Below are 20,096 nucleotides of genomic sequence, written 5' to 3'. Positions count from 1 at the left end.
TCGCCTACCCCACTTGTCATCAGAGTGGATGATGGCAATGAGACCAGTGAGGAGAACTGGGCTGTGTGTCAGTAGATGTCTTAGGGCAGGTGGCAGAAGACTTATCGGGCCCAGTGTGATTCGACAAAACATTGGATAGCACCCCAACCAATATTAGTCTATGAGGCTGTGCAGAATTCTACATTTTTCAGGACAAATCCATGAAAAAAAAAAAAAAAAAACAAAACAGAATGCCCGCGTTTTAATGAATATTCGGATCACACGCGTACTGCACACGGATGACAACGTCCAATCAGAGCTTGATCACACTGTCATTTGCATTCTGATGAGAGAATCTACAGTCATCACATGAGCCGGGTGTGACCTTCGCTACGGGCACGTTCTTTTTTATTTTTTCCCTTGCATGACACCTCTTGCTTATGATTGGTCCATGTCATGCAGGGGAAAAAAAATCCATGGCCCAGAGAAGAATCTTTGCCATCACCTCCTGATTGGATAGGGAAATTAGAATCTAAACTTTATAAGCCAATATCTCCGCAACAAAGATAAGAAATATAAAGATATACATTAATCAGCTCAGCAATCACTATTCCGTAATGTGGCCAGTTTAAACTGCTCAAACTGGTGAAAGTATGGAATAGACTGATCAGGGCTATACTTACACACTTGTGCCTTTACATATTCTACATACTGTTCCGGGCTCAGAGCCGGATGACATTTTATGGGCTGTGGTGATCCAGTGGAAGGAGGACGTAAGAAGGGATGATTGCAGATCCGAGTGGTGTGAATGGTCAGCACGTACGTACAAGACTGAGGTTCATCCACCCGAGCGATATAGTCTCCTGAGCCGTCTTCACACAAGAACTGCAACGACAACAGAACAATTACACATCACTAACATTCGCAGAACCATTCTACAAAGCACAACTCTATACAGAAAATATATATATTACACATACACCAACAGCACTCTGCAAATTATTACATAAACTCCACAATAGCTACACACGAGGCACTTACACAATTTTTATCAAAATAACAAAATACGGTAAGTCCACCTACCAACAAGAACATGACCTAAACCTCACATGGGAACCTGACTTTACAGAATGGAAAATTCCACTGCATTGGGATTTTTTTACTCCCTTTTCAGTACTTTGTACTCTGCAAAGAGTTTGTATGTTCTCTCCGTGTTTGCGTGGGTTTCCCCCTGGTTCTCCTGTTTCCTCCCACATTCCAAAGACATACTGATAGGGATTCTAGATTGTGAGCCCAATCGGGGACAGTGATGATAATGTGTGCAAACTGTAAAGCGCTGCGGAATATGTTAGCGCTATATAAAAATAAAGATTATTATTATTATTACTTTATATGGTAAAGTGTTACGGTTCATGAAACAAGGTTACAAAAAATACAAAAAACATGACCTTATAGGGTTAACAACTAATGAAGAGAGAGGCTAAACTACTGGTGCACGGACATAGATCTCCATAACTTTGTGTATTAGGGTAGGTACAGATGACCGCTTTATCTCCATTCAAAAGAAAAAAAAAAAAAAGAAGAATTAGAATCGGTCTGACTATGCTAAACAGACTGATCAGAACTTAACCAAAGTGAGATCTGATTTTCTTGAAGGTGGAAAAAAAAAAAAAAAAAATTACCACCTTCTCCATTAGGTCAGTCCAGGAAAATAGGACCCACAGACATGAATGGGCGAATGCTGCCCAATTCTCGGAGGCAAATCGTGCACGGTGCGATTTTATTTCCCCTTGGTTCGAGAAAAAAAAAAATTGTACATGTGCACGGTCCCATAGAATAACATGGGTATGAGCAATATCGGTCAAAACAATGAGCAGCAATCGTCTGATTAGAATAGTCGCCTGCACGAGCACAAATCATAGTCTTACTCGGACTTCGGTCTCTCGCAGCTGGCCGTTCAGGTCACACTTGGAGCCGTTCACGTACATCTGGCTGTGGTAACGCTTTAGTCTGTGGTGTTTTGATGCCTTAATAGAAGAAAACGGCAAGTCAGCAGAGGGATGAGAGGTATTACACAGATTTGTAGTGCAGACGCGACAGCATCTACGACATGATGACCCTGGATGGCATTTCCCACTGTGGTGTCTGTAAATGACATACGGAGCCGTCACATCACGTGCAGAGCAGCGCTCCTCTGTGTAAATGAGAAAACCGGAGAAAAGTCAACAAGACCGCACAGGGAGGGTACATTAAGCCCCTACACAAGCGAGGAATTACTGCATTATTGTACGAAAAAATACCATTGAAATTCTTTATATTTTAACCCCTTCCCTATCCTCCAGCAGGCCAGCTATTCCAAAAGGGTCCCCACAACAGAACAGCTGACATGTGCCCGCAATAGGCGTGGGTGGAATCGCGATCCGTCTTAACACACTAACTAGTTAAACGCCGTTGTCAAACTGACAGCGGCATTTAACTTGCGCTTCCGGCCATCGGGACGGAAATACGTGCACCGCTGACCCCCTCCCCCCCCCCGTTATGTGTCCGGGGGGGTGGGGGGGGGGGGTCATCGGTTCGTTGGCATAACAACCAGAGGTCTCCTTGAGATCTCTATAGTTGTTGAGGTGGGAGCGCCACCCTGTGGTCGGAGCTCATAGCAATGCAGTAGTTCTGCTACATAGAGGCGATATGAGCATCACCTCTATGTAGCAGAGCCGATCAAGTTACGTTATGGCAGCTTCTAGTCTCCCATGGAGGCTATTGAAGTATGCCAAAACTTAAAGAAAAATAGTTTAAAAAATATTAAAAGAATGAAAAAAAAAAAAAATTATATAAAAAGTTTAAATTAACCCCCTTTCGCCCCATTCAAAATAAAAACAAACAAAAGAAAAAAAAAATCAAATATACACATATTTGGTATCGCCGTGTTCAGACTCACCTGATAAAAAAAAAAAAAAAAGATTTACCTAATCGCTAAACGGCGTAGTGAGGAAGAAGAAATAAATAAAATCGAAAAGCCAGGATTGTGGTTTTTTGGTCGCAGCGACATTAAAATGCAATAACGGACAATCAAAAAATCGTATCTGCACAAAAGTGGTATAATTAACCCCTTTACCCCCAAGGGTGGTTTGCACGTTAATGACCGGGCCAATTGTTACAATTCTGACCACTGTCCCTTTATGAGGTTATAACTCTGGAACACTTCAACGGATCCCGGTGATTCTGACACTGTTTTCTCGTGACATATTGTACTTCATGATAGTGGTAAAATTTATTTGATATTACCTGCGTTTATTTGTGAAAAAACAGAAATTTGGCGAAAATGTTTAAAATTTCGCAATTTTCCAACTTTGAATTTTCATGCCCTTAAATCACAGAGACATGTCACACAAAATACTTACCTATATACTCGAGTATAAGCCGACCCGAGTACATACCTCCCAACCGTCCCGGATCCAGCGGGACTGTCCTGATTTTGACAGTCAGCCCCGCGATCCCGGGCGGGACATTAATTGTCCCGCACTGGTTGGGAGGTATGTGAATCACCCGGTCGGTCAGCTGAGAGCTCTGAGTCCCTGCACCCAGCCAGCACAGCAGCGCATAATGGCTGCTCTGTGCACAGGACCTGTGATGAGGTCACAGGATGGGAGGAGTTAGGGGTCACATGATCGGATTCGGGAGGAGGACCTCCGTGTACAAGACTTTGCTGGTTGCCATGGCACCGGAGGAGGGTAAGGCAGCGTATGTGTGAGGTCAGGAGGTGTTTACAGGGTGGATGTAGCAGAGCCGTGTGTGTACGAGGTGTATGGAGCTGAGCCGTGTGTGTAAGGGGTGTACGGAGCCGTGTGCATGAGGTGTACGGAGCGCAGCCGCGTGTGTACGAGGTGTACGGAGCCGTGTGCATGAGGTGTACGGAGCACAGCCGCGTGTGTACGAGGTGTACGGAGCGCAGCCGCGTGTGTACGAGGTGTACGGAGCCGTGTGCATGAGGTGTACGGAGCGCAGCCGCGTGTGTACGAGGTGTACGGAGCCGTGTGCATGAGGTGTACGGAGCGCAGCCGCGTGTGTACGAGGTGTACGGAGCGCAGCCGCGTGTGTACGAGGTGTACGGAGCCGTGTGCATGAGGTGTACGGAGCGCAGCCGCGTGTGTACGAGGTGCACGGAGCAGAGCAGCATGTGAAAGGTGTACGGAGCGGAGCCGTGTGTGTAAGGGGTGTACGGAGCACAGCCGCGTGTGTACGAGGTGTACGGAGCGCAGCCGCGTGTGTACGAGGTGTATGGAGCGCAGCCGCGTGTGTACGAGGTGTACGGAGCAGAGCAGCGTGTGAAAGGTGCACGGAGCGGAGCCGTGTGTGTAAGGGGTGTACAGAGCACAGCCGCGTGTGTAGGAGGTGTACGGAGCACAGCCGCGTGTGTGCGAGGTGTACGGAGCGCAGCCGCGTGTGTGTGACGTGTACGGAGCGCAGCCGCATGTGAAAGGTGTACGGAGCGGAGTCGTGTGTACGAGGTGTACGGAGCCATGTGTATGAGGTCTACGGAGCACAGCCGCGTGTGTACAAGGTGTACGGAGAGGAGCTGCATGTGAAAGGTGTACGGAGCGGAGTCGTGTGTACGGAGCACAGCCGCGTGTGTACGAGGTGTACGGAGCGGAGTCGTGTGTAAGAGGTGTTCGGATGAGAGCAGAGTGTGAAAGGTGTATGGAGTGGAGCCACGTGTGTACGAGGTGTACAGAGCAGAGCCACGTGTGTACGAGGTGTACGGAGCAGAGCCACGTGTGTGCAAGGTATACGGAGCGGAGCAGTGTGTGCAATGTGTATAGAGCGGAGCCGTGTGTGTACGAGGTGTACGGAGTAGTGCCGTGTGTGTACGAGATGTATGGAGAGGAGCCGTATGTGTATGAGGTGTACGCAGCGGAGCCGTGTGTGTGCGCAAGGTATACGGAGCGGAGCAGCTTCTGCAATGTGTATGGAGCGGTGTGTGTATGAGGTGTACGGAGTGTCGTGTGTACGAGATGTATGGAGCGGAGCCGTGTGTGTATGAGGTGTATGGAGCGGAGCTGAATGTGTACGAGGTGAACGGAACGGAGCCGTGTGTGTTTGAGATGTATGGAGTGGAGCCGTGTGTATGGAGCGGAGCCGTGTATGCAAAGTGTACGGAGTGCAGCCGCGTGTGTAGGAGTAGCTATGTGTGGCCATTATACGGTACGAAGTATCATGTGCGGCCAATATACAGTATGGAGCATCATGTGCGATCATTATACAGTATGGAGCATCATGTGTGGTCATTATACAGTATGGAGCATCATGTGTGGCCATTATACAGTATGGAGCATCATGTGTGGCCATTAAACAGTATGGAGCATCATGTGTGGCTATTATACAGTATGGAGCATCATGTGCGGCCGTTATACAGTATGTAGCATCATGTGCGGTCATTATACAGTATTGAGCATCAAGTGTGGCCATTATACAGTATGTAGCATCATGTGCGGCCATTATACAGTATGGAGCATTATGTGTGGCCGTTATACAGTATGGAGCATCATGTGGGGTCATTATACAGTATGGAGCATCATGTGTGGCCATTATACAGTATGGAGCATCATGTGTGGCCGTTATACAGTATGGAGCATCATGTGTGGCCATTATACAGTATGGAGCATCATGTGCGGCCATTATACAGTATGGAGCATTATGTGTGGCCGTTATACAGTATGGAGCATCATGTGGGGTCATTATACAGTATGGAGCATCATGTGTGGCCATTATACAGTATGGAGCATCATGTGTGGCCGTTATACAGTATGTAGCATCATGTGTGGCCATTATACAGTATGGAGCATCATGTGTGGCTATTATACAGTATGGAGCATCATGTGTGGCCGTTATACAGTATGGAGCATCAAGTGTGGCCATTATAACGTATTGAGCATCAAGTGTGGCCATTATACAGTATGTAGCATCATGTGGGGCCATTATACAGTATTGAGCATCATGTGGGGCCATTATACAGTATTGAGCATCATGTGCGGCAATTATACAGTATGGAGCATTATGTGTGGCCGTTATACAGTATTGAGCATCATGTGGGGTCGTTATACAGTATTGAGCATCATGTGCGGCCATTATACAGTATGGAGCATCATGTGCGGCCATTATACAGTATGGAGCACTGTGTGGCCATTATACAGTATTGAGCATCATGTGTGGCCATTATACAGTATAGAGCACTGCGGCCATTTTTTTTGTTTATAATTATTCTTTATGAACAGTGTGATCAGCAGTGCTAAATGGGTGTGGTTGAGACGTGGATATGGGTGTGACTAGTGAATGGGTGTGGTCAGAGGCGTGGCCTAAAATTTGCCGCGGCGCACTTTGTCCCTCTTTCCCAGCTTCAAAAGTTGGGAGGTATGCGAGTATAAGCCGACCCCCCTAATTTTGCCACAAAAAACTGGGAAAACTTATTGACTCGAGTATAAGCCTAGGGTGGAAAATGGAGCAGCTACCGGTGAATTTCAAAAATAAAAATAGATGCTCTATACCGTTCATTATTGCCCCATAGATGTGCCATATAAAGCTGTGCCATATAGTGCTCTGCACCATTCATTATTGCCACATAGCTGCCATATAGTGCTCTGCACCGTTCATTATTGCCCCATAGCTGCCATATAGTGCTCTGCGCCGTTCAGTATTGCCCCATAAGCTGCCATATAGTGCTCTGCGACGTTCAGTATTGCCCCATTGATGTGCCATAGAAAGCTGTGCCGCTGCTGCAATAAAAAAAAAAAAACGCCATACTCACCTCTCTTGCTTGCAGCTCCCGGCGTCCGGTCCCGGCGTCTCTCCGCACTGACTGATCAGGCAGAGGGCGCCGCGCACACTATATGCGTCATCGCGCCCTCTGACCTGCACAGTCAGAGCGGAGAGACGCCGGGAAGATGGAGCAACGCCCGGCGTGTGGAACGAGGACATGTGAATATTACATACTTACCTGCTCCCGGCGTCCCGCTCCCTCTGCCTGTCACACGGTCTTCGTTGCCGCAGCCTCTTCCTCTATCAGCGGTCACCGGCACCCCTATGGGAGGTGGAGCCGCGTATTCATTTCTCTAATGAGCGGTCCCACGTGACCGCTGAAGAGAAGAACTGCAGCGCCGAAGACCGTGTGACGGGCAGGGGGAGCGCCAGGACCGCCGGGACTAGGCGAGTATGCCTCAGCGCCCTCTCCCCCTCACCCTCCGACCCTGCCGCCCACCGTGACTCGAGTATAAGCCGAGAGGGGCACTTTCAGCCCAAAATTTTGGGCTGAAAATCTCGGCTTATACTCGAGTATATACGGTAATAAGTAACATTTCCCACATGTCTACTTTACATCAGCACAATTTTGGAACCCAAATTTTTTTTTTTGTTAGGAAGTTATAAGGGTTAAAAGTTGACCAGCCATTTTTCCAGCAAAATTTACAAAACCTTTTTTTTTTTTAGGGACCACATCACATTTTAAGTCACTTTAAGGGGTCTAAATGAAGTGACACCATTCTAAAAACTGCACCCCTCAAGGTGTTCAAAACCACATTTAAGAAGTTTATTAAACCCTTCAGGTGCTTCACAGGAATTTTAGAAATGCTTCACAGAAAAATGAACATTTAACTTTTTTTTCACAAAAAAAAAAAAAAAACTTCAGATCCAATTTGTTTTATTTTACCAAGGGTAACAGGAGAAATTGGACCCCAAAAGTTGTTGTACAATTTGTCCTGAGTATGCCGATACTCCATATGTGGGGGTAAACCACTGTTTGGGTGCATGGGAGAGCTTGGAAGGGAAGGAGTGCCATTTGACTTTTCAATGCAAAATTGGCTGGAATTCAGATAGGACGCCATGTCACGTTTGGAGAGGCCCTGATGTGCCTAAACACTGAAAACCCCCACAAGTGACACCATTTTGGAAAGTAGACCCCCTAAGGAACTTATCTAGATGTGTGGTGAGCACTTTGAACCCCCAAGTGCTTCACAGAAGTTTATAATGTAGAACCGTAAAAATATATATATATATATTATTTTTTTTTTATTTTTTTTTTTTTTCACAAAATGATCTTTTCGCTCCCAATTTTTTATTTTCTCAAGAGTAACAAAAGAAATTGGACCGCAAAAGTTGTTGTGCAATTTGTCCTGAGTACGCAGATACCCCATATGTGGGAGAAAACTACTGTTTGGGCGCACATCAGGGGCGTTTTGGAATGCAGACTTTGATGGAATAGTCTGCAGACGTCATGTTGCGTTTGCAGAGCCCCTGATGCACCTAAACAGTAGAAACCCCCCATAAGTGACCCCATATTGGAAAGTAGACCCCCAAGGAACTTATCTAGATGTGTTGTGAGAACTTTGAACCCCCAAGTGTTTCACAGAAGTTTATAACGCAGAGCCGTGAAAATAAAAAATCATCTTTTTCCCACAAAAATGATTTTTTCTGGCCCCTAAATTTTTATTTTCACATGGGTAACAGGAAAAATTGGACCGCAAAATTTGTTGTCCTATTTGTTTTGAGTACGCTGATACCCCATATGTTGGGGTAAACCACTGTTTGAGCGCACAGCAGAGCTTAGGAGGAAAGGAGCACTGTTCCACTTTTTCAGCGCAGAAATGGCTGGAATTGAGATCGGACGCCATGTCACGTTTGGAGAGCCCCTGATGTGCCTAAACAGTGGAAACCCCCCCAATTCTAACTCCAACCCTCACCAAAACACACCCCTAACCCCAACCACACGCCTAACCCCAACACACCACTAACCGTAATTCCAACCCTAATCCCAACCGTAAACGTAATCCAAACTCTAACCTCAACTTTAGCCCCGACCCTAACATGGAAATAAATACTTATTTTTTTATTTTATTATTTTTCCCTAACTAAGGAGGTGATGAAGGGGGGTTTGATTTACTTTTATAACGGTTTTTTAGCGGATTTTTATGATTGGCAGCCGTCACACACTAAATGACACTTTTTATTGCAAAAAATAGTTTTTGCATAACCACATTTTGAGACCTATAATTTTTCTATATTTGGGTCCACAGAGTCATGTGAGGTCTTGTTTTTTGCGGGACGAGCTGACTTTTTATTGGTAACATTTTCGGGCACGTGATATTTTTTGATCGCTTTTTCTTCCGATTTTTGTGAGGCGGTATGACCAAAAACCAGCTATTCATGAATTTCTTTTTTTTTTTTTTTGGGGGGGGGGGGGGGGCGCGTTTATACCATTCTGCATTTGGTAAAATTGATAAAGCAGTTTTATTCTTCGGGTCAGTGCGATTACAGCGATACCTCATTTATATCATTTTTTATGTTTTGGCGCTTTTATACAATAAAAACGTTTATATAAAAAAATAATTTTTGCATCGCTTTATTCTGAGGACTATAACTTTTTCTTTTTCACTGATGATGCTGTATGGCGGCTCGTTTTTTTGCGGGACAAGATGATGTTTTCAACAGTACAAAGTTCATTTATATCCATCTTTTTGATTGCGTGTTATTCCACTTTGTTTGGCGGTATGATGTTAAAGCGTTGTTTTTTGCTACTTTTTTTTTTTTTTTTTTAGTGTTCACTGAAGGGGGTTAACTAGTGGGACAGTTTTATAGGTCGGGTCGTTACGGACGCGGAGATACTAAATGTGTACTTTTATTGCTTTTTTTATTTACATAAAGAAACATTTATTGGAACAATGTTTTTTTTTTATTATTTATTTTGGGAATTTAAAAAAATATATTTTTACACAGGATTACATTTTTTTGTTACTTTTTTTACATTGTCCCAGTGTGGGACATCACTGCAAAAAGTCAGATCGCTGATCTGACACTTTGCAGAGTACTGTGTCAGATCAGCAATCTGACAGGCAGTGCAGGAGGCTTGCCGGCACCTGCTCTAAGCAGTCACTGACATGCCACCTCCCTGCAGGACCCTGTGGCCATCTTGGATCCGGGGGCCTGCAGGGAGAACGGAGGAGACCCTCGGAACAACGTGATCACATCACGTTGTTCTGAGGGTCTCAGGGAAGCACGCAGGGAGCCTGTGATGCTTGTTTGATTGCAGTGTTCCGGGGGTTAAAGTGCCGGGAGCGGTCCGTGACCACTCCTGGCACATAGTGCTGGATGTCAGCTGTGATAATCAGCTGACACCTGGCCGCGATCAGCCACGCTCCCCCCGTGAGAGTGGCTGAACGCGTTGGATGTACTATTCCGTCCATGGGAATTAGGGCCCGGGTCACATGGTCGGAATAGTACATCCAATGGTAGAAACGGGTTAACAACGTCAGCTCGGCACGCAAAAAATAAGTGCTCACCCGACCCCAGATCACGAAAAATGGAGACGCTACGAGTATCGGACAATGGCGCAATATTTTTTTTTCCCGCAAAGTTTTGAATTTTTTTTCACCACTTAGATAAAAAAAGAATCTAGACATGTTTGGTGTCTATGAACTCGGAATGACCTGGAGAATCATAATGGCGGGTCCGGGGGTTAATGGGTGCAAAAAATCTGCAACATGAAATACTCCCCAAAAGTTCATCATGAGAACATAGAATAAAACATTTTGCTGTAATTTTTTTTTTTTTTTAAACAAAACACAAAAAACTCAGAAAGATTTAAGACGGGCAGATTTTTCCTGCAGACACATGCACTTGGCCACTAATGAGTACAATGGCTTTTGTGGTGCACAAACCCTTGAAAATATGCACAGACACTATAAATAAATGACCGGACACTGATGTGGGGGAGACACTACTCACCTTTGCGGTTTCATTATTCCAGTCAAATTCAGACTGATAGTGCCCCAGGTAGAGAATATCCCCCTTCAGTTCAGATTCTAAAGAAAAAAAGAAAAAACCTATATAAAATTCATTGTCGTTAATGCTCCCAGTACTAATTTATATCACAAGTGTCCGTGTTAAGACAGTTACGTTATACCAGACTCACACAAGCAAGTCGCAAAAAGCAAGTTGTAAAAAGTCTATTTTTTTGTGACTGGACTGTCACAGTCGCTATAACCTGTGGAGCACAATGGAACCCTATTCATGAGCAACCCAACACTGCCAGAGCCTTCTTTGGCTGTGCAACTGGTGTCAGGGCGAAAGTCATCGTTTCGATATGATAGAAAACACAATATATGACTATCATCATGAGCCATAGAAATGTCATGGATGAACGCTCTGTAGTAAGACATATGTCATGTCCCTGCCTTTGATGCGGGCTTGCACAATATTATATGGAGGACTATGTGGTTCCCGTAATACTGTGTGGAGGACTATGTGGTGCCCGTAATACTGTGTGGAGGACTATGTGGTGCCCGTAATAATGTGTGGAGGACTATGTGGTGCCCGTAATACTGTGTGGAGGACTATGTGGTGCCCAGAATACTGTGTAGAGGATTATGTGATGCCCGTAATAATATGTGGAGGACTATGTGGTGCCCAGAATACTGTGTAGAGGACTATGTGGTGCCCGTAATAATATGTGGAGGACTATGTGGTGCCCAGAATACTGTGTAGAGGACTATGTGGTGCCCGTAATAATATGTGGAGGACTATGTGGTGCCCAGAATACTGTGTAGAGGATTATGTGGTGCCCGTAATAATACGTGGAGGACTATGTGGTGCCCAGTATGCTGTGTGGAGGACTATGTTGTGCCGGTAATACTGTGTGGAGGACTATGCGGTGCCCGTAATACTGTGTGGAGGACTATGCAGTGCCCGTAATACTGTGTGGAGGACTATGCGGTGCCCAGAATACTATATGGAGGACTATGTGGTGCCCGTAATACTGTATGGAGGACTATAGGTCCCGTCTAAAATGATAAGTCTGCAGTCACTCTGTGCACTGTGTGCTGCGAAGATTCGCCGGTTTCTGAGCTATTGTAGAATTTACAATAGATATCACTCGTGTAGTGTAAGTAGTAAATGAAGTATTTGGCAGTGTACTATACCTATATTATCTGTGCATCATGAATCGTGGTATGTGTTCAAGGGGCCCACAGACTCTTTTGCCCGAGGCCCACAAAATCCTGAAGCCGGCTCTGCCCGGATTATCTGTACATGTGCTCCCATGGAGAGCGGCTAGGCAGGGGGAGGCTTGTGAGCCATGCGATTCCTGAGTCACTGGCCACAAAGAATAAAATCATACCAAACACTGCATCCGCCAACACACCTTCTATATGGTACTGCTGGATGTGCTTTCCATAGCAGAACTCGTACGTCCACCAGTCTTTGGTCTGAAAAACAAAGTCATTTACCAGCAGATCATCAGCGTTTAATGATCGCACACACTCATAGGACGGCAAGTGACTGTATGAGAGCACATATAGCAGCCCCCGCTGGGCTGCCAGCTTTACCTTTGTGAGACACGGTGCAGCCTCCATGGGCTTCAAAAGCTCCGCTATCCCGAGCCCAACGTACGCCAGAGGGTCGTCATCCTTCTCCTGCTGAAACTGCACAGCAACCGCAGGAAGCTTGCACTCGTAATTCTGCTTGTACTTGGAGGCGATGGTAACTATGTCGCCAGCTTTACTCTGCAAGAGATAAAATGACACCAACTAGAAAGACCAAATATTAAATAAAGGTTACAGTGTGTCTGGTGTCATTAAGTGTAGTGAGTGGTGTCGGCGGGAACGTGTGCATCGCAGCATCCACGGCAGCAGATGAATCATGGCCTCTGGATCCAATAATAAATGTAAAAAAAAAAATTGTATTTAGTGAAGATTAAGAGGCACAATGTGGTTTCCACGGGTGTTAGGTGAGGAATGAACATTGGAATATAAACAAATTATAGCAGAATGAACACGTCCCATATAACAAGTGCTAACGCATCTCCTCTGCTGGAGCACGTCACATAGAATATACACGGGTCAATACATCAGCATTATTAATGTATGAGTGGCCGACAGCACTGACGGCGGGTGGGGACGGACCGGGATCTGACTCACGGTGCAGGATGCTGCGGTGCAGGATGCTGCGGTGCAGGATGCTGCGGTGCATCTGTCACATGATCTGCTTCACCGCTTCTCTGCCCCAGATGTCAGGGGTTGTCCTGTCGGGTGCATGGTAGGTATCAGACCAGTGCCCATCCCTGCCCACAGTGCTGCGAATATACAAGGGATCCATCATTCACCAGTGGACGTTACATGGAAGAACGTTCATTCCGCTGTAATCTGCACATACTCCGTCCTTCCCAGTCTCAGACTGTAGACCTGTGATCAGGGCCCTCCCTGCGCTCGGTAAAGAGCTAGGATTCTGCTGAAACGTAACAACCAACCTAGTCACACTGACGTTTATGGCAAGTGGGCACCCTGCACAGGTGGGTCACCCGACAAGCTGCCGCATCACAGGTGGGGGGGAGGTAGTCGCCCGACAAGCTGCCGCATCACAGGTGGGGGGGAGGTAGTCGCCCGACAAGCTGGCGCACCGCGGGGGGAGGTAGTCGCCCGACAAGCTGGCGCACCGCGGGGGGAGGTAGTCGCCCGACAAGCTGGCGCATCACAGGTGGGGGGAGGTAGTCGCCCAACAAGCTGGCGCACCGCAGGGGGGAGGGGGAAGTAGTCACCCGACAAGCTGGCGCACCGCGGGGGAGGTCGGCACCCAACAAGCTGGCACACCGCGGGGGGAGGTCGTCGCCTGACAAGCTGGCACACCGCGGGGGGAGGTCGGCACCCAACAAGCTGGCACACCGCGGGGGGAGGTCGTCGCCTGACAAGCTGGCACACCGCGGGGGAGGTCGTCGCCTGACAAGCTGGCGCACCGCGGGGGAGGTCGGCACCCAACAAGCTGGCACACCGCGGGGGGAGGTCGGCACCCAACAAGCTGGCACACCGCGGGGGAGGTCGGCACCCGACAAGCTGGCACACCGCGGGGGGAGGTCGTCGCCTGACAAGCTGGCACACCGCGGGGGAGGTCGGCACCCGACAAGCTGGCACACCGCGGGGGGAGGTCGTCGCCTGACAAGCTGGCACACCGCGGAGGAGGTCGGCACCCGACAAGCTGGCACACCGCGGGGGGAGGTCGTCGCCTGACAAGCTGGCACACCGCGGGGGAGGTCGGCGCCTGACAAGCTGGCACACCGCAGGGGAGGTCGGCACCCGACAAGCTGGCACACCGCAGGGGAGGTCGGCGCCTGACAAGCTGGCACACCGCAGGGGAGGTCGGCGCCTGACAAGCTGGCGCACCGCGGGGGAGGTCGGCACCTGACAAGCTGGCACACCGCGGGGGGAGGTCGTCGCCTGACAAGCTGGCACACCGCGGGGGAGGTCGGCACCTGACAAGCTGGCGCACCGCGGGGGAGGTCGGCACCTGACAAGCTGGCACACCGCGGGGGAGGTCGGCGCCTGACAAGCTGGCACACCGCAGGGGAGGTCGGCGCCTGACAAGCTGGCACACCGCGGGGGAGGTCGGCACCCAACAAGCTGGCACACCGCGGGGGAGGTCGGCACCCAACAAGCCGGCACACCGCGGGGGAGGTCGGCACCCAACAAGCTGGCACACCGCGGGGGAGGTCGGCACCCAACAAGCTGGCACACCGCGGGGGAGGTCGGCACCCAACAAGCTGGCACACCGCGGGGGAGGTCGGCACCCAACAAGCTGGCACACCGCGGGGGAGGTCGGCACCCGACAAGCTGGCACACCGCGGGGGAGGTCGGCACCTGACAAGCTGGCACACCGCAGGGGAGGTCGGCGCCTGACAAGCTGGCACACCGCGGGGGAGGTCGGCACCCAACAAGCTGGCACACCGCGGGGGAGGTCGGCACCCAACAAGCCGGCACCCTACTCTCCCATACCGGCTGCTGTTCCCCGGAGCTGCACTCTCCCACACCGCCGCCCCGGGTGACAGCTGTTCTCGCCGGCATTACCTGGCCTCTGATCACCGGTTCGGACAAGATCTCTATCCCGTATTTCATCTCCGTCAGCTCCTCTAGGTTCAGGAAGCCTATGGAGGCCGATGCCAACCCGAACAGCAGCCACAGGGCTCCGAGCAGCACAGCACAACCCCCGGGCACCGCCATCTTCTCTACCCCTTCAGCTGCAATCAGCACAACATGCACCTTCCTCTAAACTCCCATGCCCCAGCCACTCGCCATCCGCCTTGTGCTGATTGGCCAGAGCTGTGACAGAAGAGGCTCCTATTGGCCCTCACACGTGTCTTTCACAGTTAGCCTCTCACAAAACATTTCCTTATCTATGTCCCGCCCATAGAGAGAACACGCGCATTACTCTGTGCGCGCACTGGCCAGATGGGCTGTCAATCACTCCACTCTGTCACTCCTGATAGGCTGAAGCAGAGCCGGCGTTTTGGCTCACCAAGACTAAGACGTTGATAGGCTATGATAGCCGGTGACGTGAACCAATAGGAAGCGACCGGCAGGGCGAAGCGTAACATTCGCGCTAGGAGAATTTAGTGGACAAATCAGTGACCGGAAACGATTCCTTGTATGTACGTTGCTGTAGCAACAGACGCCAGGGATTGTAACATTCAGTCTATGGCTGTCACCAATCGGCTGTGGTAAAGCATCGTCACTAGGGGGCGCTCTGAACACCGAGTTGTAGGGAAAAGTATAAATGCCCATAGGGTGAAGTGAGCTGACATTACAGCGGGAAGCTGCAGGACGCAGCGCCGCTCCTGGTCTGTGGCCGTTTGGCAGAATGCAGCACTGGGGACAACAGTCTATTGCTTTGCTCACATAACTGCATGAGGGCTCGTTTCTTATGGCGTGAGGCGCGGCTCCCCACTGGTGCACTGAAGCTGTGTGCAGTACCCAGGTTCACTGTGCTGCCCGAGCCCTCGTCTTGGCGCCAGTGCTGCTCACTGATCGACCCGGTGTCGTTCAAAACTACGAATTGTCCTGCAAAAAACAAGCTCTCACATGGCCATTTTGGCGGAAAAATAAAAAAGTTATGGCTCTGGGAAGAAGGGGAGCGAAAAACAAATGGAAAAGGGCCGCGGCGTGAAGGGGTTAAAGTGCAGACTCTCAGCTTTAATTCGGGGGTATTAATGGGAGTTAGGGGATCGGAATTACAGCTTTTCAATTTGTGGCTGCCTCATTCTAAAGTGACCAAAGGTAATTGGACAATTATTTCAAACTAGATGGTGGCCCGATTCTAACGCATTGGGTATTCTAGAATATGCATGTCCACGTAGTATATTGCCCAGCCACGTAGTATATTGCCCAACCACGTAGTATATTGCCCAGCCACGTAGTATATTGCCCAGTCACGTAGTATATTGCCCAGCAATGTAGTATATTGCCCAGCCACGTAGTATATTGCCCAGCCACGTAGTATATTGCCCAGCCACGTAGTGTATTGCCCAGCAATGTAGTATATTGCCCAGTCACGTAGTATATTGCCCAGTCACGTAGTATATTGCCCAGCCACGTAGTATATTGCCCAGCCACGTAGTATATTGCCCAGCCACGTAGTATATTGCCCAACCACGTAGTATATTGCCCAGCCACGTAGTATATTGCCCAGCAATGTAGTATATTGCCCAGCCACGTAGTATATTGCCCAGCAATGTAGTATATTGCCCAGTCACGTAGTATATTGCCCAGCCACGTAGTATATTGCCCAGCCACGTAGTGTATTGCCCAGCAATGTAGTATATTGCCCAGTCACGTAGTATATTGCCCAGCCACGTAGTATATTGCCCAGCCACGTAGTATATTGCCCAGCCACGTAGTATATTGCCCAGCCCACGTAGTATATTGCCCAGCCACGTAGTATATTGCCCAGCCACGTAGTATATTACCCAGCCACGTAGTATATTACCCAGCCACATAGTATATTGCCCAGCCACGTAGTATATTACCCAGTCACATAGTATATTGGCCAGTCACGTAGTATATTGCCAAGCCCACGTAGTATATGCCCAGTCACGTGGTATATTGCCCAGCCACGTAGTATATTGCCCAGTCACGTAGTATATTGGCCAGTCACGTAGTATATTGCCCAGTCACGTAGTATATTGCCCAGTCACGTAGTATATTGCCCAGCCACGTGGTATATTGCCCAGTCACGTAGTATATTGCCCAGCCACGTAGTATATTGCCCAGTCACGTAGTATATTGCCAAGCCCACGTAGTATATTGCCCAGTCACGTGGTATATTGCCCAGCCACGTAGTATATTGCCCAGTCACGTAGTACATTGCCAAGCCCACGTAGTATATTGCCCAGTTACGTGGTATATTGCCCAGCCACGTAGTATATTGCCCAGTCATGTAGTATATTGCCCAGTCACGTAGTATATTGCCCAGCCCACGTAGTATATTGCCCAGTCACGTGGTATATTGCCCAGCCACGTAGTATATTGCCCAGTCACGTAGTATATTGCCCAGTTACGTAGTATATTGCCCAGCGACATAGTATATTGCCCAGTCACGTAGTATATTGCCCAGTCACGTAGTATATTGGCCAGTCACGTAGTATATTGCCCAGCAATGTAGTATATTGCCCAGTCACGTAGTATATTGCCCAGTCACGTAGTATATTGCCCAGCGACATAGTATATTGCCCAGTCACGTAGTATATTGCCCAGTCACGTAGTATATTGGTCAGTCACGTATTATATTGCCCAGTCACGTAGTATATTGCCCAGTCACGTAGTATATTGCCAAGCCCACGTAGTATATTGCCCAGTCACGTAGTATATTGCCCAGCGACATAGTATATTGCCCAGTCACGTAGTATATTGCCCAGTCACGTAGTATATTGGTCAGTCACGTATTATATTGCCCAGTCACGTAGTATATTGCCCAGTCACGTAGTATATTGCCAAGCCCACGTAGTATATTGCCCAGTCACGTGGTATATTGCCCAGCCACGTGGTATATTGCCCAGTCACGTAGTATATTGCCCAGTCACGTAGTATATTGCCCAGTCACGTAGTATATTGCCAAGCCCACGTAGTATATTGCCCAGTCACGTGGTATATTGCACAGCCACGTAGTATATTGCCCAGTCACGTAGTATATTGCCCAGTCACGTAGTATATTGCCCAGCCCACGTAGTATATTGCCCAGTCACGTGGTATATTGCCCAGCCACGTAGTATATTGCCCAGTCACGTAGTATATTGCCCAGCCACATAGTATATTGCCAAGTCACGTAGTATATTGGCCAGTCACGTAGTATATTGCCCAGCCACGTAGTATATGGCCCAGTCACGTAGTATATTACCCAGTCACGTAGTATATTGCCCAGCCACGTAGTATATTGCCCAGTCACGTAGTATATTGCCCAGTCACGTAGTATATTGCCCAGCGACATAGTATATTGCCCAGTCACGTAGTATATTGCCCAGTCACGTAGTATATTGGCCAGTCACGTAGTATATTGCCCAGCGACGTAGTATATTGCCCAGTCACGTAGTATATTGCCCAGTCACGTAGTATATTGCCCAGCGACATAGTATATTGCCCAGTCACGTAGTATATTGCCCAGTCACGTAGTATATTGGCCAGTCACGTAGTATATTGCCCAGCGACGTAGTATATTGCCCAGCAACGTAGTATATTGCCCAGCGACGTAGTATATTGCCCAGTCACGTAGTATATTGCCTAGTCACGTAGTATATTGGCCAGTCACATAGTATATTGCCCAGCGACGTAGTATATTGCCCAGCGACGTAGTATATTGCCCAGCCACGTAGTATATTGCCCAGCCACGTAGTATATTGCCCAGTCACATAGTATATTGCCCAGCCACGTAGTATATTGCCCAGCGACGTAGTATATTGCCCAGTCACGTAGTATATTGCCCAGTCACGTAGTATATTGCCTAGTCACGTATTATATGCCCAGTCACGTAGTATATTGCCCAGCGACGTAGTATATTGCCCAGCTATGTAGTATATTGCCCAGCCACGTAGTATATTGCCCAGTCACATAGTATATTGCCCAGCCACGTAGTATATTGCCCAGTCACGTAGTATATTTCCAAGCCCACGTAGTATATTGCCCAGTCACGCGGTATATTGCCCAGCCACGTAGTATATTGCCCAGTCACGTAGTATATTGCCAAGCCCACGTAGTATATTGCCCAGTTACATGGTATATTGCCCAGCCACATAGTATATTGCCCAGTCACGTAGTATATTGGCCAGTCACGTAGTATATTGCCCAGCCACGTAGTATATTGCCCAGTCACGTAGTATATTGGCCAGTCACGTAGTATATTGCCCAGTCACGTAGTATATTGCCCAGCCACATAGTATATTGCCCAAGCACGTGGTATATTGCCCAGCCACGTAGTATATTGCCCAGTCACGTAGTATATTGCCCAGCCACGTAGTATATTGCCCAACCACGTAGTATATGGCCCAGTCACATAGTATATTACCCAGTCACGTAGTATATTGCCCAGCCACGTAGTATATTGCCCAGTCACGTAGTATATTGCCCAGTCACGTAGTATATTGCCCAGCGACATAGTATATTGCCCAGTCACGTAGTATATTGCCCAGTCACGTAGTATATTGGCCAGTCACGCAGTATATTGCCCAGCGACGTAGTATATTGCCCAGCAACGTAGTATATTGCCCAGCGACGTAGTATATTGCCCAGTCACGTAGTATATTGCCTAGTCACGTAGTATATTGGCCAGTCACATAGTATATTGCCCAGCGACGTAGTATATTGTCCAGCGACGTAGTATATTGCCCAGCGACGTAGTATATTGCCCAGCCACGTAGTATATTGCCCAGTCACATAGTATATTGCCCAGCCACGTAGTATATTGCCCAGCGACGTAGTATATTGCCCAGTCACGTATTGCCCAGCCACATTGTATATAGCACAGCCCACCTAGTACGGTATATTGCCCAGCCACATAGTATATAGCAGAGCCACGTAGTATATTGCCCAGGACAGAGCCACGTAGTATAGAGACTTAAAAAAAACCAAAACATATATTCACCTATAGCCCGTTGAAGTCCTGCTATACTTACCCTCTGCCGCCTTTCTCGCTCCTCTCCACGCTCCTGGGATCACTCCATTGGCAGCGGCAGCTTGCGGTCCCAGGCCTGGTGTGAGCAGGACCTATGATGACGTCGCGGTCACATGACCGTGACGTCACGGCAGGTCCTTGTCGCACACCAG

General features: G+C 48.4%; 1 protein-coding gene across 2 annotated transcripts in view; it reads right to left on the bottom strand.

Moving 5' to 3' along the window:
- The window catches only part of OS9 (OS9 endoplasmic reticulum lectin), an 86,836-nt gene extending 71,761 nt beyond the window's left edge, over positions 1 to 15,075 (bottom strand). For both annotated transcript variants that reach the window (XM_069758588.1, XM_069758587.1), the window contains exons 1-6: positions 14,856 to 15,075; positions 12,348 to 12,524; positions 12,164 to 12,227; positions 10,750 to 10,826; positions 1,908 to 2,006; positions 663 to 864 (exon numbers count right to left, since the gene is read on the bottom strand). In XM_069758588.1, the coding sequence (XP_069614689.1) occupies positions 663 to 864; positions 1,908 to 2,006; positions 10,750 to 10,826; positions 12,164 to 12,227; positions 12,348 to 12,524; positions 14,856 to 15,008 (772 nt within the window). In that variant the 5' untranslated portion in view covers positions 15,009 to 15,075. The remainder of the gene's footprint in view (positions 1 to 662; positions 865 to 1,907; positions 2,007 to 10,749; positions 10,827 to 12,163; positions 12,228 to 12,347; positions 12,525 to 14,855) is intronic.
- Positions 15,076 to 20,096: the final 5,021 nt, after the last annotated feature.

Source organism: Ranitomeya imitator, chromosome 3, assembly GCF_032444005.1.
Source record: "Ranitomeya imitator isolate aRanImi1 chromosome 3, aRanImi1.pri, whole genome shotgun sequence".
Classification (NCBI taxonomy): domain Eukaryota; kingdom Metazoa; phylum Chordata; class Amphibia; order Anura; family Dendrobatidae; genus Ranitomeya; species Ranitomeya imitator.
This window is presented reverse-complemented; position numbering and strand designations above follow the sequence as displayed.